The 18,629-nt window shown below is 43.9% G+C and overlaps 2 protein-coding genes and 1 long non-coding RNA gene across 3 annotated transcripts; all 3 read right to left on the bottom strand.

The window, feature by feature from the left end:
• Window positions 1–1,868: 1,868 nt before the first annotated feature.
• On the bottom strand, window positions 1,869–3,745 carry LOC306973439 (nuclear factor 7, brain-like). The gene is made up of 2 exons (XM_079570362.1): window positions 3,486–3,745; window positions 1,869–3,052 (listed from the first exon to the last, which is right to left on the bottom strand). Exons 1-2 carry the CDS (start codon window positions 3,735–3,737, stop codon window positions 1,886–1,888), a joined length of 1,419 nt encoding a protein of 472 aa, XP_079426488.1. The 5' UTR covers window positions 3,738–3,745; the 3' UTR covers window positions 1,869–1,885.
• A 2,651-nt stretch (window positions 3,746–6,396) lies between these two features.
• Window positions 6,397–8,057, bottom strand: LOC306973438 (nuclear factor 7, brain-like; the record flags this gene model as incomplete). Its single annotated transcript, XM_079570361.1, has 2 exons — window positions 7,795–8,057; window positions 6,397–7,563 (listed from the first exon to the last, which is right to left on the bottom strand). The coding sequence occupies exons 1-2, from the start codon at window positions 8,044–8,046 to the stop codon at window positions 6,397–6,399; spliced, it is 1,419 nt and encodes a 472-aa protein (XP_079426487.1). The 5' UTR covers window positions 8,047–8,057.
• A 3,287-nt stretch (window positions 8,058–11,344) lies between these two features.
• On the bottom strand, window positions 11,345–12,526 carry LOC306974275. The gene is made up of 3 exons (XR_013793617.1): window positions 12,378–12,526; window positions 12,014–12,264; window positions 11,345–11,508 (listed from the first exon to the last, which is right to left on the bottom strand). It is a non-coding gene; the product is annotated as an uncharacterized lncRNA (long non-coding RNA).
• Between the last annotated feature and the right edge of the window lie 6,103 nt (window positions 12,527–18,629).

Genomic DNA, 18,629 nt, shown 5'->3' with positions numbered 1-18,629 from the left:
TGTAAATCGCTCATCACAGAAAAAAACACAAATTCAGTAAAATCACTTTGTTTTATTGCATTTTTCAAATAAATGTTTCCTATTTATAGTTTTACCTCAGTATTTTTTTGTTGGTTACATTACCACCTCTCATTTACAATACAAACCTGTGACAATTGTACTTTTTTGAGTAAATTTTTCGGCCTTTTACTTGTGCGTACCATTGAATTGATGATAGCAGGTTCAGGCCCTGAGGCAACAAAACAGCCCCACACCATGATGCTCCTGCACCAACTTCACAGTGAGGAGAGGGTTTTGATGTTGGTGCTGTTCCATTTTTCCTCACACATGACGTTGCGTGTTCCTCCCAAACTATTCAACTTTGGGTTCATCAAACCAGGTAATTTTTTGCCAGTTGTGCTGTGGAGGTACTTTAATTATTTTATTAAAGTTAAAATATTTAGTAGTGTCCCTGCTGTAGGCCTACCATTATGACAGACATGGAAGAATCAAGGAAACCTCAGATTTAACCTTTCAGAGTTGTGTTTCCATTTCAGCTCTGGGGTGGGGTATATTATTTATTTATTTATTTTTAAGTGAAAAATAATAATAAATAAATAAATAAAATAGTGGTACATTTCCAACGTACATTTGTTTTTTTAACCACAATTTATCTGAAAATAAGATAAGATAAGATAAGATAAGATGGTACTTTATTGATCTCACAGACGGAGAAATTGCATTCGATGAGAGAGCATCCGGCAGCAGCACCCATTCAGTGCACTTTGGTGAAAGATGGTTGTGTCGCGGCCGCCATCTTCACTGTTTTGGTCACAGGAGGAGCACTGGTTGATGGGAAATCCGTAGACGATGACCACGGCGGTGGAGCTCTTGCGCTTGGCCACGATGTTCTTGGCCACACAGGTGTAGTTGGCCGTGTGGGACAGACGCGCCTGCTTGATGATCAGGTTGTGGTCCACGGTGATGTAGAAGTTCCTCGGCCGGGTCCATGATCTCGTTGTCCTTCAGCCACTCCACCCGCATGACCTTGGAGGATGGAGAAACTGTAGCTGCCTCTGTCTCCTCTGATCATCTGAAACGGTGCACCGCCTCCTGGGCTTGTCCCCGTCTCAGAGCGTGGTGTCCTGCACTGGTCAGCTCCACCTCGTCCTTCCTCTTCCTCCTGCACAGCTCCCTCCACAGTCTATCACCATCTCCTCGTTGGTCCCTTTTGTTGTTTCCTGTAGCTCCTCTTGTGACGCCTCCTCCGTGCTGCAGGTGTGGGGGCTCTTGGTGCCTCTTCACTGTTCAGTGTCTCAGAAGAAGATGGTTGTAGATCTCAAATGGGTTGAGCTGATAAGCTAGCAGTTTGTTTACCTTCAAAAAGCTGCTTTCTTCAGGACCATTTTGGACTCTCAAAGTAAACAAATCCACCAAACCTCCACAAAAACACGGTAAAGACGTACAAAAGTATCCAGAAAAACAACGTGGTTCGCTGAAAAAGGCAAACAATTCACTGAAAAAGGCCAACAATTCAGCTGCACCAGGAGAGAGGGAGGTCACTTCCTGTTTTCACGTCGCCATGGCGAATATTGAAGAAAAAGTGGGACGTCTCTAACATTTTTGCCCTGTACTGTACCCAGTTTTTAGTTCATACTTTATAAGACTCCGAACCTCAAGAAAAAGGTCAAAGTACAAAATCAATGGGTCCTGTTTGAAAAAAAACCCTCTCAAACATTTTATTAAACTTTTATTGCAAAACATTCACAGTTGCCGTATTTCACAATAGCAAAAAACTAAACTGTCAAAGCAAAAACAAATATGTCGGGGATCATCCTTTTTGACGACCTGGTGAGGTCTTAAAATCTTAAGTATTTGACGTCAGTGTTAAGGCTTTTTGTGTGTCTCAGTATCGACATATCACCAGGGGGTCATTATTAGAGCCGGAGTAACCCAACATGAAGTGCGCTGACACTGGGAAGGAGACATTAGCTAAGCTCGCAGTGTGGATGTGCTCCATGTTGTCTGCGTTGTAGAAGGACAACTCCTTTCTGGGGCAGTTCAGGTAGATCCCAATTTTCTGAGGTTTGCCTTGAACTGTTAGAACTGTGGAGCGCCCTGAAGTGTAGATTTGAAAGGTACCAGCATTGTGACTCAAGTAAATATCAGGTACACCCAACTGCCAACAACCATGGTGACCCACATAAACCTCCCAGTAATGCTGCCCTGCAAATGTGGCTGTGCTTTGTGTGGAGCTGGGTTGTTGATTCTGCATGACATAACTACGTACACCATTACAATGGTGATGTGAGTGCCTGCTGTAACAAGCGTCACAGTGTTGACGCATTTCCTGCAGTTGATTCAATGTTGCACTGCGCTGATCCTGAGACACCATCAGGCTGGGTTGGTCATTTTTCAGAAGCAGCTGTTCCTCTCGGGGCGTCACCACCTGAAGCATCTCCTTCCACACGAACATCTGCAGGTGGCTCTCGTACGGCCCCAGGGACAGTTCAACCTTCTGCACCTGGAAGTCTCCACCTTTGGGCTTGAAGGAACACATGACCGCCTTGGCTTCCTTCTCCATAGCCCACAACTTCAGGAAACGCTCATGGTCTTGTATTTTTAGAGCAGACGTCACCGTTTCCTCCAGCTTCCTGTTCTCAGCAATGGCGGCTTCCATGTCACGCAGAGTCTCGCTCATCTTGTTTAGACCGGCTTCCTCATCAGAATTCACTTTAACAGTGAGCTCTTTTTCCCTCTTCTTCAGAAACTTGTTCATTTCCCTAAATTTCTGACTGATCAGTGATTTCAGCTCTCCAGATCGCCGCTTGGTGCTGTCCACCTCCTCCCTCTGTGACTGGACCAGGGTCTCCAGAGCGTCAGTATCTGCAGATATCTTTTGAACTAGATTCTGAAGCTCTCCTCGCACCACGGCAGCGGCTTCACTCACAGGTTTGAATTTGTGCGACTGGTGTTTCTGTGAGTCTCTGCAGATCACACATACGAGCTGTTGGTCCGTGATGCAGTACAACTTCAGCTTCTCGTCATGTTCAGGGCACAAAAACTCAGCTTCCTAGAGAAAAAGAGGAAGATGAGTGAGAGAGAGAGAGACAAATAAAAAGAGAGAAAGAAAGTAAGAAAGAAGAGAGAGAGAGGGAGGGAGGGAGGGTGAGAGAGAAAGACAGACAGACAGAGAGGAGAGAGAGACGGAGGGAGAGAAAGATAGAAAGGAAGAGAGAGAGAAGAGAAAGATAGATAGATAGATAGATAGATAGATAGATAGATAGATAGATAGATAGATAGATAGATAGATAGATAGATAGATAGAAAGAAAGAAAGAATAAAAGAGAAAGAACGAGAGAGAAAGAGAGAGTTAATCTTCAAATAAAAAAGGCAGCTTTTGTCATATTTACAGTTAGTTATTATACTATTTCCGTCGTGAAAGTTAACTACATAAGTTAACTACTCACCAAGTGCATCCCACCAGATTCAAAACCCTCTCCTACCTCTTTGTCATGTCTGTACTGTAGCTTCTGCTTGGTTTTCTCCACCAGACTCTTCAGGACATGGTTGGTCAGCAGAGACTGTCCCTCTGTGTCCACTGAGGCTCGACACACCGGACAGTTCTTCTGTTTGTCCAGAGACACGCTGATACACTCTCTGCAGAACGAGTGTCCACACAGGAGCATCACCGGCTCCGTGAACACCGACAGGCAGATGGAGCAGGTCAGGTCTTCAGAGACACACGGTGAAGCCATGGCCTCGCTGTGAAAGCAACTGAATCAACTCAGTAAATCTGCTGTTCAATCCAGAGGCAGATTTCCCAGAAATGCCACACCCTCTTTGGCTAGTTTGCAAGTAAAATTCAGGCACACCTGTTTTGAAAGGTGAACATGTAGTTTTGTAGCCCTACCTTTGTAGATGTGTTGCCACTAGGTTTTCATTTTTCAGAAATGTAAACCTGCTCACTTCTTTCGGTCTTATAAAAGTGTCATAAAGGTGAGGCCTACACAATCTAATGATCTAATCGAAACAGCAGATAAATGTTTGTTTTTTTGTTTATTATTTATTTCAAGACTATTCACATTGTAGAGTGTATGTGTACATAGAGGGATTTATGTTTGAAACCAAAAAAAGTCAAACAGATTCTTAAAAATAGCCGCCTTTTCCTTTGATTACTGCTTTGCACTTTTGACATTTTCTCAGTGAGCTTTACAATGCAGTCACCAGAAATGGTTTTCACTTCACAGACTGTTAGACCATTTCAGGGACGACCTTGTGAAGCTCTTTGAGAAAATGCCAAAGTGTGGCAATTTTTAAGAAATTTAAAACATAAAACGAACAAAAATAAAGAAAAGCTGACACATAAAAAGTGTTTCCCAATTTTTGACGGTAGGCCTTCTACTGTACTACTACTTTATTCTTGTGGCCTATAAATGGATATCACGTTTGTCCCGTCTCCAAAAATAATATCTAGTCTGTCCTTTCCTTGGGTCAGCAATATTTTTATGTTGAATTTTTATATATGTGTAAAATGTGTAAAAAAGGGGCAGATATTATAAGACTTGTTCTTCTCCTCTGCTCCGTTTCATTCATACTGTGCTGGCGGTTTTATTGTGATTGCATAACATCACTTTTGAATGAAATAAATAAATAAAATGAAAATGAAATGAAATGAAAAAAATAAAATATAATAACATATAATATTTTGAGATAATGCCGTCAGGTTGGCAATACCAAGTCCCTATCTTTAAATCGAAGAGATTAGATAGATAGAACACTTGATTTTCTTGATTTTCATGTCTATCACTCTGTTCAACAAACTTAAGCAAATTTGACTTCGAAGGTAATATTTTGTGTAGTATATAAAAATGTATGTAAAGTCCATGACAAATACCATATTTCCATTATATTCTATTGGGGGAAAAATGATTTTATCTCAAATTTCACTCCTTTCTTCTAATTGAAATGCGGACATTTTAAAATCCATGGTTTTAAACTGCACAAGAGGAAAGAAAAACATGTATAATGGAAGTCAATGGGGCTGTTCCAGCCATTGCATTGTTCAAATAAAGAATCAGCCGCTAATGAAAAAATATAAATATAAACTATTTTAATTCACCTCTTTGACACATACAAGGCTCCGCCCTCCTTTTAAGTGCAAGTTTCTAAGTTTTTAGCTTTATGTGTTGAAATTTGGATTTTTACAGTTAAAATCTAGAAATGTATTAAATGTTACATAACATAACATATAAAGTAGTTCATGAGATTTATCCCACACACAAACAAAATAAGTGGGAACAAAATATTGAAAAATGTAGATTTTATAGTGTAAAGTATAGCGTTTTATGTAAGTAAATGTTTGTACACCAGGGTGGCGAAAGGCTGCAAAGTTGTAAATCGCTCATCACAGAAAAAAGCACAAATTCAGTAAAATCACTTTGTTTTATTGCATTTTTCAAATAAATGTTTCCTATTTATAGTTTTACCTCAGTATTTTTTTGTTGGTTACATTACCACCTCTCATTTACAATACAAACCTGTGACAATTGTACTTTTTTGAGTGCATTTTTCGGCCTTTTACTTGTGCGTACCATTGAATTGATGATAGCAGGTTCAGGCCCTGAGGCAACAAAACAGCCCCACACCATGATGCTCCTGCACCAACTTCACAGTGAGGAGAGGGTTTTGATGTTGGTGCTGTCCCATTTTTCCTCACACATGACGTTGCGTGTTCCTCCCAAACTATTCAACTTTGGGTTCATCAAACCAGGTAATATTTTGCCAGTTGTGCTGTGGAGGTACTTTAATTCTTTTATTTAAGTTAAAATAGTTAGTAGTGTCCCTGCTGTAGGCCTACCATTATGACAGACATGGAAGAACCAAGGTAACCTCAGATTTAACCTTTCAGAGTTGTGTTTCCATTTCAGCTCGGGGGTGGGGTATATTAAAAAAAAAATTTAAAAAGTGAAAAAAAAATAAAAATAAAAAATAAAATAAAATAGTGGTACATTTCCAACCTACATTTATTTTTTTTAACCACAATTTATCTGGAAATATTGAAGAAAGTGGGACGTCTCTAACATTTTTGCCCTGTAGCTACTGTACCCAGTGTTGAGTTTATACTTTTTAAGACTCCCAACCTCAGGAATAAGAAAAAGGTCAAAGTACAAAACCAATGGGTCCTGTTTGAAAAAAAATAAACCTCTCAAACATTTTATTAAACTTTTATTGCAAAACATTCACAGCTGCGCTAGGCCTACACAATATTACAGGTTACATGTTGCCGTATTTCACAATAGCAAAAAACTAAACTGTCAAAGCAAAAACAAACATGCCGGGATCATCCTTTTTGACGACCTGGTGAGGTCTCAAATCTGAAGTATTTGAGGTCAGGGTTAAGGCTTTTTGTGCGTCTCAGTATCGACATATCACCAGGGGGTCATTATTAGAGCCGGGGTAACCCAACGTGAAGTGCGCTGACACTGGGAAGGAGACATTAGCTAAGCTCGCAGTGTGGATGTGCTCCATGTTATCTGCGTTGTAGAAGGACAACTCCTTTCTTGGGCAGTTCAGGTAGATCCCAATTTTCTGAGGTTTGCCTTGAACTGTTAGAACTGTGGAGCGCCCTGAAGTGTAGATGTAAAAGGTACCAGCATTGTGACCCAAGTAAATATCAGGTACACCCAACTGCCAACAACCATGTTGACCCACATAAACCTCCCAGTAATGCTGCCCTGCAAATGTGGCTGTGCTTTGTGTGGAGCTGGGCTGTTGATTCCGCATGACATAACTATGTACACCACAACAATGGTGACGTGAGGGGCTGTTGTAACAACTGCTACAGTGTTGACTAGTTTCCTGCAGTTGATTCAATGTTGCACTGCGCTGATCCTGAGACACCATCAGGCTGGGTTGGTCATTTTTCAGAAGCAGCTGTTCCTCTCGGGGCGTCGCCACCTGAAGCATCTCCTTCCACACAAACAGCTGCAGGTGGCTCTCGTACGGCCCCAGGGACAGTTCAATCTTCTGTACCTGGAAGTCTCCTCTTTTGGGCTTGAAGGAACACATGACCGCCTTGGCTTCCTTCTCCATAGACCACGTCTTCAGGAAACGCTCATGGTCTTCTATTTTTAGAGCAGATGTCACCGTTTCCTCCAGCTTCCTGTTCTCAGCGATGGCGGCTTCCATGTCACGCAGCTTCTTGCTCATCTTGTTTAGACCGGCTTCCTCATCAGAATTCACTTTAACAGTGAGCTCTTTTTCCCTCTTCTTCAGAAACTTGTACATTTCTCTAAATTTCTGACTGATCAGTGATTTCAGCTCTCCAGATCGCCGCTTGGTGCTGTCCACCTCCCCCTTCTGTGACTGGACCAGGGTCTCCAGAGCGTCAGTATCTGCAGATATCTTTTGAGCTATATTCTGCAGCTCTCCTCGCACCAGAGCAGCAGCTTCACTCACAGGTTTGAATTTGTGTGACTCATGTTTCTGTGAGTCTCTGCAGATCACACACGCGAGCTGTTGGTCGGTGATGCAGTACAGCTTCAGCTTCTCGTCATGTTCAGGGCACAAAAACTCAGCTTCCTAGAGAGAGGAGAGGAGAGAGGTAGCGTGTTAATCTTCAAATAAAAGAGGCAGTTTTGTAATATTTACAGTTTGTGCGCTTATGCTATTTGTTCGTCGGGTATATATCCACTTGAGCATGTTCCTCCCATTCACAAGTTGTGAAAGTGAACTAAATAAGCTATTTACAGGTAAAAAATGCCACAGGCTAATCACAAAATGCATCCCACCAGATTCAGAACCCTCTCTTACCTCTTTGTCATGTCTGTACTGTAGTTTCTGCTTGGTTTTCTCCACCAGACTCTTCAGGACATGGTTGGTCAGAAGAGACTGTCCCTCTGTGTCCACTGAGGCACGACACACCGGACAGTTCTTCTGTTTGTCCAGAGACACGCTGATACACTCTCTGCAGAACGAGTGTCCACACAGGAGCATCACCGGCTCCGTGAACACCGACAGGCAGATGGAGCAGGTCAGGTCTTCAGAGACACGCGGTGAAGCCATGGCCTCGCTGTGAAAGCAACTGAATCAACTCAGTAAATCAACTGTTCAATCCAGAAATGCCACACCCTCCTTCTTCTTCCTCCTTGGCTGTCGTGCGTCAAAAAAGGCGAACAAGATAATTTTTTATCTGTACCTGTCGCAGTTTGAATTTGTTCAAGCCCGGGCCACACAGCACAATACACAGTTGAAGAATATGTACAAGTTTATTTTTAAAAGTCTTCTAGGGATAAAAACCGTTCATAAAAATTGTTCTTATAAAAACGTTGGTAAAAAGTGGGGTCCAAGATCGTCCGGGGCAATGACAATTAGGGGATGCGAGTCCCCAGTGATGAGACCAGTCAAGAGGTACTAGCCGTCCGAGTCCAGTGAAAACAGCAGCGCCAAGTCGCCGGTCCCGCTTCTCAGCTGTGTTGATGCTCCGTCAGCTACAACAACAAAGTGCAATAATTGGTATGGGGCAGATTGAAGGGCAAATACGCAGGCAGTCGATAACTCAGGGTGCGTCCCTTTACTCCTCTGGTTCCAGGCATATCATGCGAGTTCGCCTCCGCAAACGTCCCGCGACTCTTCCCCAGGTCTGCAACACCCCTCCGTGCAGTAGTAGGACAGTGCAGCTGTAAATGGTAACAGTGGCCGTCAGTAGACTACTCGCCCAAACCCTCAGCCCACACGCACACACAAGCGGCAATCATGGGTTCGTCCCTTCACTTAGCTGGTAATGGCGTGTCACATGCTGCTGCTGCGGCCCACTGTCCACGGTCCTGCTGCGTTGTCCACGGTCCTGCTGCGTTGTCCGGTTGTCCTCCTGCGTTGATGTGCCGGTCTGTTGAGCTGTCCCTCGGTCCCCACGTCCACCGGTGACTGCCCTCCTCCGGTCTCACTTCCTTGTGTTTAAGAACGGAGTTCGCTGATTACTGCGTTCAGATGTCAGTCTCTGATTGGCTGGGCAATTTGGGTCAAACCATTGTGGCAGGGGTGCACTTAAACACTTCAAATCAAATATGAAAATAAAAACATGCAACCAAAACAAGCAAAGTATAATTAAAGTTAAGCAACCCTGCCCAATGCGTCCTCTCCTCCTGACATCTCCCCCCAGTTTTTAGATAGTCGTCCCGACTACTACAGCGACTGCACTCTGTACCGTAATGGTGGATTGCCCAAATTCTGACGTTGGGAGCGTCTTACGGGTGGCTGCTCGTGAGGGGGCCCTGGTGCTGGCAATTGTACATTTCCTTCTGGCTCGGGTGCCGGACAAGTCTCTGCAACAGGTAACATAACAGGTAGGAAAAGTGGCATAGAATTTGGTGGCACAGAGCGTATCGATTGGGCAGGCTCAGTAACCGACTGCTCCCCGGGTTCTACTGGGCATGGTCTGAGGTTATTGCGATGCATAGTCTTTATAGGCCCCATATGTCCTTCAGGCCGAATTTCATATGCAGGCGAATCAGGGTGGAGTTGGGACACAACAACGTAGGGTGACCGTTGCCAACGGGGAGCCAACTTGCCCTGGTCATGGCGACGGAAGTTTCTGAGCAGTACCCTTTCTCCTGGGAGTAGAGGTACATTCTGAGCTCTCCTGTCATACCTGTCCTTATCCTTTTGTTGTTGTGCTTTTGTTCGCGCAATAACATGTTTATAAGCTTTAGTCAGTGTCCGGTGATGATTAGCAATCCAGTCATGCATGTTGTAGGCTTGGGACTCTGTTGGAGCTCCTGTGGCCATCTCTACCGGAAGCCGGGCGTGGCGTCCTGTCAAAACAAAATGAGGGGTGAGGCCAGTGCTACTGTGTGCGGTGTTGTTATATGTGAAGAGCAAAGCAGGTAGGCTGTCTGTCCATCTCACTTTCTCCTCATCACTCAAGGAGGCCAACAAGGTTAACAGAGTCTGATTAAAACGTTCGCAGGCACCATTACCCTGCGGATGGTAGGGCGTAGTTCGTACCTTCTTGCAGCCGTAAAGATTGCAAAGTTGCTGGAGTACAGTGGATTCAAATGCTGATCCTCTATCAGACAGGATTCTTTCGGGACAGCCCCATATTTGGATCACATGTCGCCAAAGGGCTTGGGCTGTGGTGACTGCAGTTTGATCCTTTGTTGGCACGGCCCACCCAAATCTTGAGAATAGATCAGTCATCACCAAGACATACGGATAGGGGCTTTGGGGGTTTCCTAAGGACAGAAAGTCAATGGCCACCGTTTCCATGGGGTAAGAGGACTGTATGGGCTGGAGGGGTGCTCTTACCTCTGGCCCGGCTTTGTGTTCACAGCAGGCGGTACACTGCATTGTCCACTTGCGTACATCCTCCCCCATATGTGGCCAAAAGAACGATCTTCTCAATGATGCCTCAATCCGATTAGCTCCCATGTGTCCACAGGAGGAATGATAGCGTTCCCACAGTAGATGCTGGCATACCGGGGGAACGACTATTTGATGGAAAATTTCACCTGTTAGAGGATCTTTTATAGCACGCCGAAGAAGACCTTGGTTCAATTGGAGCTTGTCCCAGTGTCTAAGAAGGCTTCTGGCCAATTGTGGCGCTGCAAGTCTCACCTCTTTGAGGGGTCTCATGTCCTGCTGGAGCCATGCACAAACCAGCCTGAGTGCTTCATCCTTCTGCTGGTTTTCACGCCATTCAGTCACTTCGTCAAGCTTTGCAGTCACAGGATTAGAGTCAACACTTGTGCCGGGTCTACAGTTCTGTGGAAGCCTGGACAAAATGTCAGCATTCTTATTTGCCACGCCAGGTCTGTACTTAATTATAAATTGGTAATTTGAGAGCTTTGCCGCCCACCTTTGCTCAACTGCACCCAACTGAGCGGTATCTAAATGGACTAATGGGTTATTGTCAGTGAAAGCTGTAAAAGTGGCCCCTAGCAAATAGTCCTTAAACTTATCCGTCACGGCCCACTTTAGTGCCAAAAGTTCCAGTTTAAAAGAACTGTAGTTTTGGTCATTCTTTTCAGTGGGGTGCAGACTCCTGCTGGCATATGCAATGACCCTTTCACGTCCCTCCTGAACCTGGGATAAGACTGCACCTAGTCCCTCCAGACTCGCATCTGTGTAGAGATGGAAAGGTTTAGAAAAATCAGCATAAGCGAGTACGGGTGTACTTAGTAAGGAGAGTTTAAGTTTTTCAAACGCTGTTTGGCACTCGGGTGACCAAGTAACCTTTTGTTCCTTTTTGCTCACAGCCGCAGATCCTCTCAAAAGGGCATGCAGCGGGGCAGCGATCTTGGCAAAGGCCGGAATGAAGCGCCTGTAGTAACCCACAAAACCCAAAAATGATCTAACTTCTTTTACAGTGCACGGGGGCTTCCACTGTTGGACCACTGCAGTCTTGTCGGGGTCTGTTGATACCCCTTCCTGGCTGACAACATGGCCCAAGTATTTGACTTTGCGTTGAAAAAAATGGCATTTATGTGGTTGAAGTTTAAGGCCATGTTTCGACAGACGCTGGAAAACCTGATCCAAATGAGACAAATGGGAGTCAAAATCGGGTGAGAATACAATGACATCGTCTAGATAGATCAGGAGGGAGTCATGTACCATACCACCTAAACATCGGTGCATTAACCGTTGAAAAGTGGCCGGTGCATTACAGAGGCCAAATGGCATTCTGTCAAATTCATATAAGCCCAGTGGAGTGGTGAAAGCGGTTTTCTCCCTATCCTTTGGGTCCATTTCTACCTGCCAATAGCCGCTGGCGAGGTCAAGGGTGGAGTACCAACACGCTTGTTTGAGGCAAGTGAGGGATTCCTCAATCCTGGGCAAGGGGAAGGCGTCCTTATGGGTAAGCGCATTCAATTTTCTGTAATCCACACAGAAACGCCATGACCCATCCTTCTTTTTCACAAGGACGATAGGGGCTGCCCAAGGACTAGAGCTTTCTCTAACAACCCCTTGGTCCAGCATGTTTTGTAGGAGGCTACGCAAGTCGGAATACAGAGATGGAGGAACAGGGCGGTACCTTTCTCTGCTTGGTGGTGCGGTTCCTGTGGGAATTTGATGCAACACTGCGCTGGTACGCCCAAAATCATCCTCATCGGCTGCAAAGACTGAGCTCCAATGCCGCAGAAGGTTATCCATCTTATGTTGTTGTTCTGGGCTGAGGTTTTCACCACGTAGAGTGCACACCGGGTTGTCTGATGGTGGAGAGGCGAGGGTTGTTCTCACGTCCACTTCCACCGTGCCTGGATCAGTTGCAGTCAACACCAGGTCCTGTTCATTACAGATCTGTTCAGATGACAGCAGAAAAACAGAAGCAAGTGCCTGCCTTGGAGGAATGGTGACAGGGTAAGGGTTAAGATTTTGAACTCTCACAGGTATCTTACCCCCCTTGAAGCTGCAGAGCGTCCGTGCCACTTGCCACTCCGTCCCCCCAGTTGTCCCTTCCACCAGGACCTCACCGTGAGGGAGCTGTGCTGTCCCCAAGACATTTGCCCACACCACCATCTCACTTTGTGGTGGGACCTCAATAGTGGTGTTTTTGGTCAGACGAGCAACACCAATCTTCCCATCAGTCAACTGGTGTTGAGCCACACTGTTACAAACTACGAAGGCTCTCTCCCAGTGGTTGTAAGCTGATGGGGTTACAGTCACTCTGAAGGCTGTAGTCCCAGGGTGGTTTCCTTGAAACAAAGACTCCCAGCAGCTAAATATGACATTCATCCCGAGAATAGCCTTGTCAGCTCCAAGGCATGAGTCCTTTACTATAATGGCGCCCTTGTCCCGCACTTCCACTCCAGCCACTTCAAAGTCTAAGACTACATAGCCTACATATGGAATTTGTAGTCCATTAGCAGCCTTAAGGGTCAGCCATTTCAGTTCTCCCGTGCTCCGAAGGGGAACATTATTAAACCATTTATGGAAAAATGTCTCTGAAAACAATGTCACTTGGGAGCCAGTGTCCAGAACACAAGGAATTTTTACACCTGAAGCCATTATCTCTACCCCTGGGCATGAGCCAACCATCTTATCCTTTAAAATTTCCGGTGACTTTTCCCCAGCTACCTGCCCTACGGCGGCTGGGGGTTCTAGTTTAAAGTAGGTGGTGACTGTTTTTTATTGGGACAGTATCTTACAATATGACCCACTTGTTTACACAGTTTGCATATAGGTCTCCCCTGATCGTCCCACTGGAATTCAGTTGTATGGCTCAGAGCTGCAGGCTGTCTCCGCCTAAATGAGTTATTAGGATGAGCGTAGGCTTGACTCGGTAGTAGTTGTTGTTTAAGCTCGTCAACAAGAGTTTTGCTTAGGATTGACAGTTGTTCCTGCATTTCCTGGCGTATTTCAGCTTTAAATTTTTCCTTCCAATCATACGGGGCATTAGGTGTGTGGGTAGATGTGATAGGTGTTTGTACCCTTGATGTCCAAGCCTGTTCTGAGCCAGCATGGTCGTCCTCTAACGCGCGGGCTTCATCACAGACCCTGGTGAAGGTAAGGTCGGGGTCACGCCGCACCAGCCTCTGGAGCTCCTGTTGGATGGGGCCTGCCCTCAGACCCAGGATCAGTTGGTCACGAGCAGTGATTTCATCCTGTGCACTGCCACCTGGCTCCTCTGTTCTCCACCTACTAAAAAGTTCACGGAGACGTAAAATGAATGCCCCTACGCTTTCTCCCTCCTGCTGCTGGCATTTAAAAAATTGGACACGTAATTGTGCTAAAGAAGTCCGTTTCCCATATAAACCTTTTAAATGGGATAAAATTTGTGCAGCAGTAGTTCTGAGGTTGGGATCAAGTAGTACAATTTCTCTGCGTGCACTGCCCTCTAGTGCCCCAATGACAAAGTCTGCTTTTTGTTGGTCACTGAGACCTTGGGCTCTCAACATGGCCTCAATTTGCCAAACCCATTCTCCAAATTTCACCTGATCACACTCCCCTGAAAATTTTGGCACCCAGGGCACCCCCATAAACCAAGGCATAACCATCGTGTTAACCATAGCTTGGTTGCCTGCCGGTGCAGCCTGAATGTCCACAGGTGCATTATTTGCTTCAGGCATGTTTGTGCCGTGTGGTAAGGGCTACTGCCAACAACGCCAAAATGTCGCAGTTTGAATTTGTTCAAGCCCGGGCCACACAGCACAATACACAGTTGAAGAATATGTACAAGTTTATTTTTAAAAGTCTTCTAGGGATAAAAACCGTTCATAAAAATTGTTCTTATAAAAACGTTGGTAAAAAGTGGGGTCCAAGATCGTCCGGGGCAATGACAATTAGGGGATGCGAGTCCCCAGTGATGAGACCAGTCAAGAGGTACTAGCCGTCCGAGTCCAGTGAAAACAGCAGCGCCAAGTCGCCGGTCCCGCTTCTCAGCTGTGTTGATGCTCCGTCAGCTACAACAACAAAGTGCAATAATTGGTATGGGGCAGATTGAAGGGCAAATACGCAGGCAGTCGATAACTCAGGGTGCGTCCCTTTACTCCTCTGGTTCCAGGCATATCATGCGAGTTCGCCTCCGCAAACGTCCCGCGACTCTTCCCCAGGTCTGCAACACCCCTCCGTGCAGTAGTAGGACAGTGCAGCTGTAAATGGTAACAGTGGCCGTCAGTAGACTACTCGCCCAAACCCTCAGCCCACACGCACACACAAGCGGCAATCATGGGTTCGTCCCTTCACTTAGCTGGTAATGGCGTGTCACATGCTGCTGCTGCGGCCCACTGTCCACGGTCCTGCTGCGTTGTCCACGGTCCTGCTGCGTTGTCCGGTTGTCCTCCTGCGTTGATGTGCCGGTCTGTTGAGCTGTCCCTCGGTCCCCACGTCCACCGGTGACTGCCCTCCTCCGGTCTCACTTCCTTGTGTTTAAGAACGGAGTTCGCTGATTACTGCGTTCAGATGTCAGTCTCTGATTGGCTGGGCAATTTGGGTCAAACCATTGTGGCAGGGGTGCACTTAAACACTTCAAATCAAATATGAAAATAAAAACATGCAACCAAAACAAGCAAAGTATAATTAAAGTTAAGCAACCCTGCCCAATGCGTCCTCTCCTCCTGACATCCCCTTGCACATGTGTTGCCACCAGGTTTCAAGGTTCAAGGTTCAACTTTATTTATGTCCCGAAGGAAATAATTATGCAGCAGGAGTCCACACATTCCATTTCTTAGAAACCTGCTCACTTCTTTCAGTCTTATAGAAGTGTCATAAAGGTTAGGCCTACACAATCACCAAATCATCTATTCGAAAAAACAGATGAAATGTGCAAAATAGTCATCATTGAGGTTTGGTCTAGTTTAGTTTAGTTTTAAGTTTTGCGGGGTAAAACAGTGTTTAAAACAACATGGTTTTTTATGTAGCCTATTTTCATTGTAGATTCGCACTGAAGGCATTCATGTATGAATTAACACATGGAACTATGTTTGAAACAAAAAACTCTTCAAAATAGCCTCCTTTTGCTTTAAAGGTGCACTATGCAACTTTTTATGTAAAAAAAAAGAGAAAAGAAGTTGATATTAATGCATATTTGACCCAGTGGATGCTTTGGGGGTTAGCATAGTGCCTTTACATGCCATCCTGATGGCCTGTAGGACACTCCAGGATCAATTGTTTTTTTAGGTTTTACTGCTGATTGAACTGTGAAAAAACCTGAAACAAAATTGATCCTGAAGCATCATAGGAGCCACCGGGATGGAAAGTGAAGGCGCTAAGCTAACCACCCATACAGCCACTGCGTCACTGAAAGATCAATTACACGCACAAAAACCTGTTTCGGACTATAAAAAGTTGCTTAGTGCACCTTTAAGTAAATATTTGATATTTAAATAAATATTAAATATTTGACGCAGATTCTGATTCTATTGTAGGTCTTAAATGTGCGTTAATCTGCAAGAGGAATTGTGCTCGTGTTAAACAAAACACAGACTTCTAATACAAGAACTTTAGATTCACTTATTCTGCGTCAAAATATGTTCAAAATAGGCTATTTTTTACTTTTAATCCTGAAAAGAAGAGATACAGGCTTAAGGAGCTATTTGTCAGTTTTTTGTGTTAAGTTAACCTTTTGGTTTATTAGTCACAAATTAGGAGTTTTGTCATTTCTAGTCAATTCTATATTATTTGTATGTTTTCTAAGTATGCTTTCTTTTTGTATTTTGTTTTTAACATGCAAAGTTAATTTGAAGTTGTTGTTTTTTATTTGTTTGGTTAGACCTGGGCACCTAAGGGATATAGGGGAGTAACGCAGGGACTCCCGCATGGACCTGGGTGGGCCTATGGTTTAGAGCAGGAGAAGCAGCAAGTAGGCCTCACGTGTTACTTTGCTGTTTGCCTGCAAACTTGGAAACAAACCTTTTGAAACTTTCAGTTTTGCTTCGATATTGGACTATTTTCCCAATCCTGTACTGCGTAAATCAAAACCCATGGTGTGCATTGGTGTCTGTTTGAGTTAAGTGAAGTCCTTAGTTTGGTTATGTCCAGGTTTGAGTTCTTTTTATTGACAAATAAGCCTAATACAGTGGTATGTAAAGTATGGGCCCCCCTTTAAATTTTCCACATTTTGCTATACTATAGACAATAAACATAAATGTATTTGATTGAAATTTTATGTGAAAGACACACACTAAGTGACACACAAGTGAAATGAAATTTATACATGATTTAGATTTGTTTTTTTAAATCAAAACTGAAAAGTGGGATGTGCAAAAGTATAGGCCCACTTTCCTTTTAGTGCAACCAATGGCCTTCAGAAGTTGCCTGATGATTTCTGAAAGACCACATGTTAATGACTAAATAGAGTCTACCTGTGTGTAATCTAATGTCAGTTCAAATACAGCTGCTCTGTGATGGTCTCAGGTCTGTTAAGAGACTATTGTGGAGCAGAAGCACCATGAAGACCAAGAACACACCAGACAGGCCCAGGATAAAGTTATTGAGAAGTACAAAGCTGGGTTAGGTTATAATAAGCTTTCCAAAGCTTTGAACATCTCTCAAAGTACAGTTAAATACACCATCCAGGAATGGAAAGAGTCTGGCATCACTGCAAACCTACCAACACCTACCATCCTCCTAAACTAACTGACCGAACAAGGACAGCACTGACCAGAGCTGTTACCAAGAAGCCTATGATGACCCTGGATGAACTGCAGAGAGCAACAGCTCAGGTGGGGGAAACTGTCCACAGAAAAACTATTAGTCGTACAACTGCACAAATATAGCCTTTATGACAGAGTGGCATTTTCAAAAGAAAACCCTAAGAAGTCCCGTTTTCTGTTTGCCAGAAGCCACCATGTGGTCTCCATATCCATGTGGCTTTCAATTAAATATATTTATGTTTGTGGTCCACAGTATGGCAAAATGTCAAAAAGTTAAAGAGGGGCCCATACTTATGCATACCACTGTATATGCTCATTTTAGTTTATTAGACCAGCAGGATGACCACCTCAAAAAGTAAAAGTGGGACACGTTTTGCAATTTGCAATCAAGCGTCATATTTGAAATCTTTTTCAAATACAATTTACCTGGAAACATTGAAAAAAGTGGTACATTTCCAACCTATTTTGCTCTGTAGTTTTGAGCTTATGCTTTAAGGATTCTCAACCTCAAGAAAAAGAAATAGAACATTGTCAAAAAACAATGGGTTGTGTTTGAATCTCAAACATTATAAACTCAAAACTTTTATTGCAAAACATTTACTGCTACGGTATGGAACATTACAGATTACAAATTGCTATGTCACAAGAGCAACTACACTGTAATAAAAGTCAATTATGCCAATGATAACAAACATGCTACTTATAAATCACCTGGTCACCCACATGTTTAGCAACGTCTCATCTAATAAAGCGTTTGGAATCTGGCCAAATGTGTCTAAACGTGACACCAAAGTTAAAGCAAGACAGCGACATCATTTTGATGAGCTGATGACGTCCCTCTCCCAGCAAAGTCTTAAAATCCAATACACTTTCATCTTTTAATCCAGAGACAACTAAAACTCCACAGAACCATGTTACACATGTGGCAAAAACATAATGCCATAAAAGTCTTAAAGATAGTTATTTTAATCTGAAATGATAAATGTAGGTTTATACAGTTATGTAACATGCTAACATAACACAATAAACACGCCGTGAACCAGGCAGATTTCCCAGAAATGCCACACCCTCCTTCTTCTTCATCCTCCTTGGCTGCGGCATGTACCATGTGATGTTTGTATATATATATATATCATTCTCTTTCTTGAAAATGGAGCAATATAACCTGTAAAAAAAATCACAACAAATGTTAAATATTGTGAAAATTATTTCAAATTTCATTCCCGTTTCTTACCTGTAGCAGTATGGTTCATCTGGACAATAATGTCTATCTGCTGACAACCTAATAAAGTCATCCCCAGTGTAACTAGATGCTTCTGTTGATTGATAAAGATACCAACTTAACAGCATAGGAATTGCTTGTTATTTTTGCTCCTAAACAACCATAACCTAACCATAACCCTAATCTTATCCTAACCCTAACGACCCTAAACATAATTGTAAAACATAAATACAATATCAATTAAAGCCGCAAGCGGCATTTAGAGGCCCTCACGAGCAGCGTTGGCCGGTTGGCGCACGCCGTCGCACGCCACCGCAACAACCGGGGGGCGCTGC

This window comes from Gobius niger (genome assembly GCF_951799975.1).
Source record: "Gobius niger genome assembly, chromosome: 14".
NCBI lineage: Eukaryota > Metazoa > Chordata > Actinopteri > Gobiiformes > Gobiidae > Gobius > Gobius niger.
The sequence above is the reverse complement of the archived record's forward strand: the minus strand, read 5'-3'. Positions and strand labels throughout refer to the sequence as shown.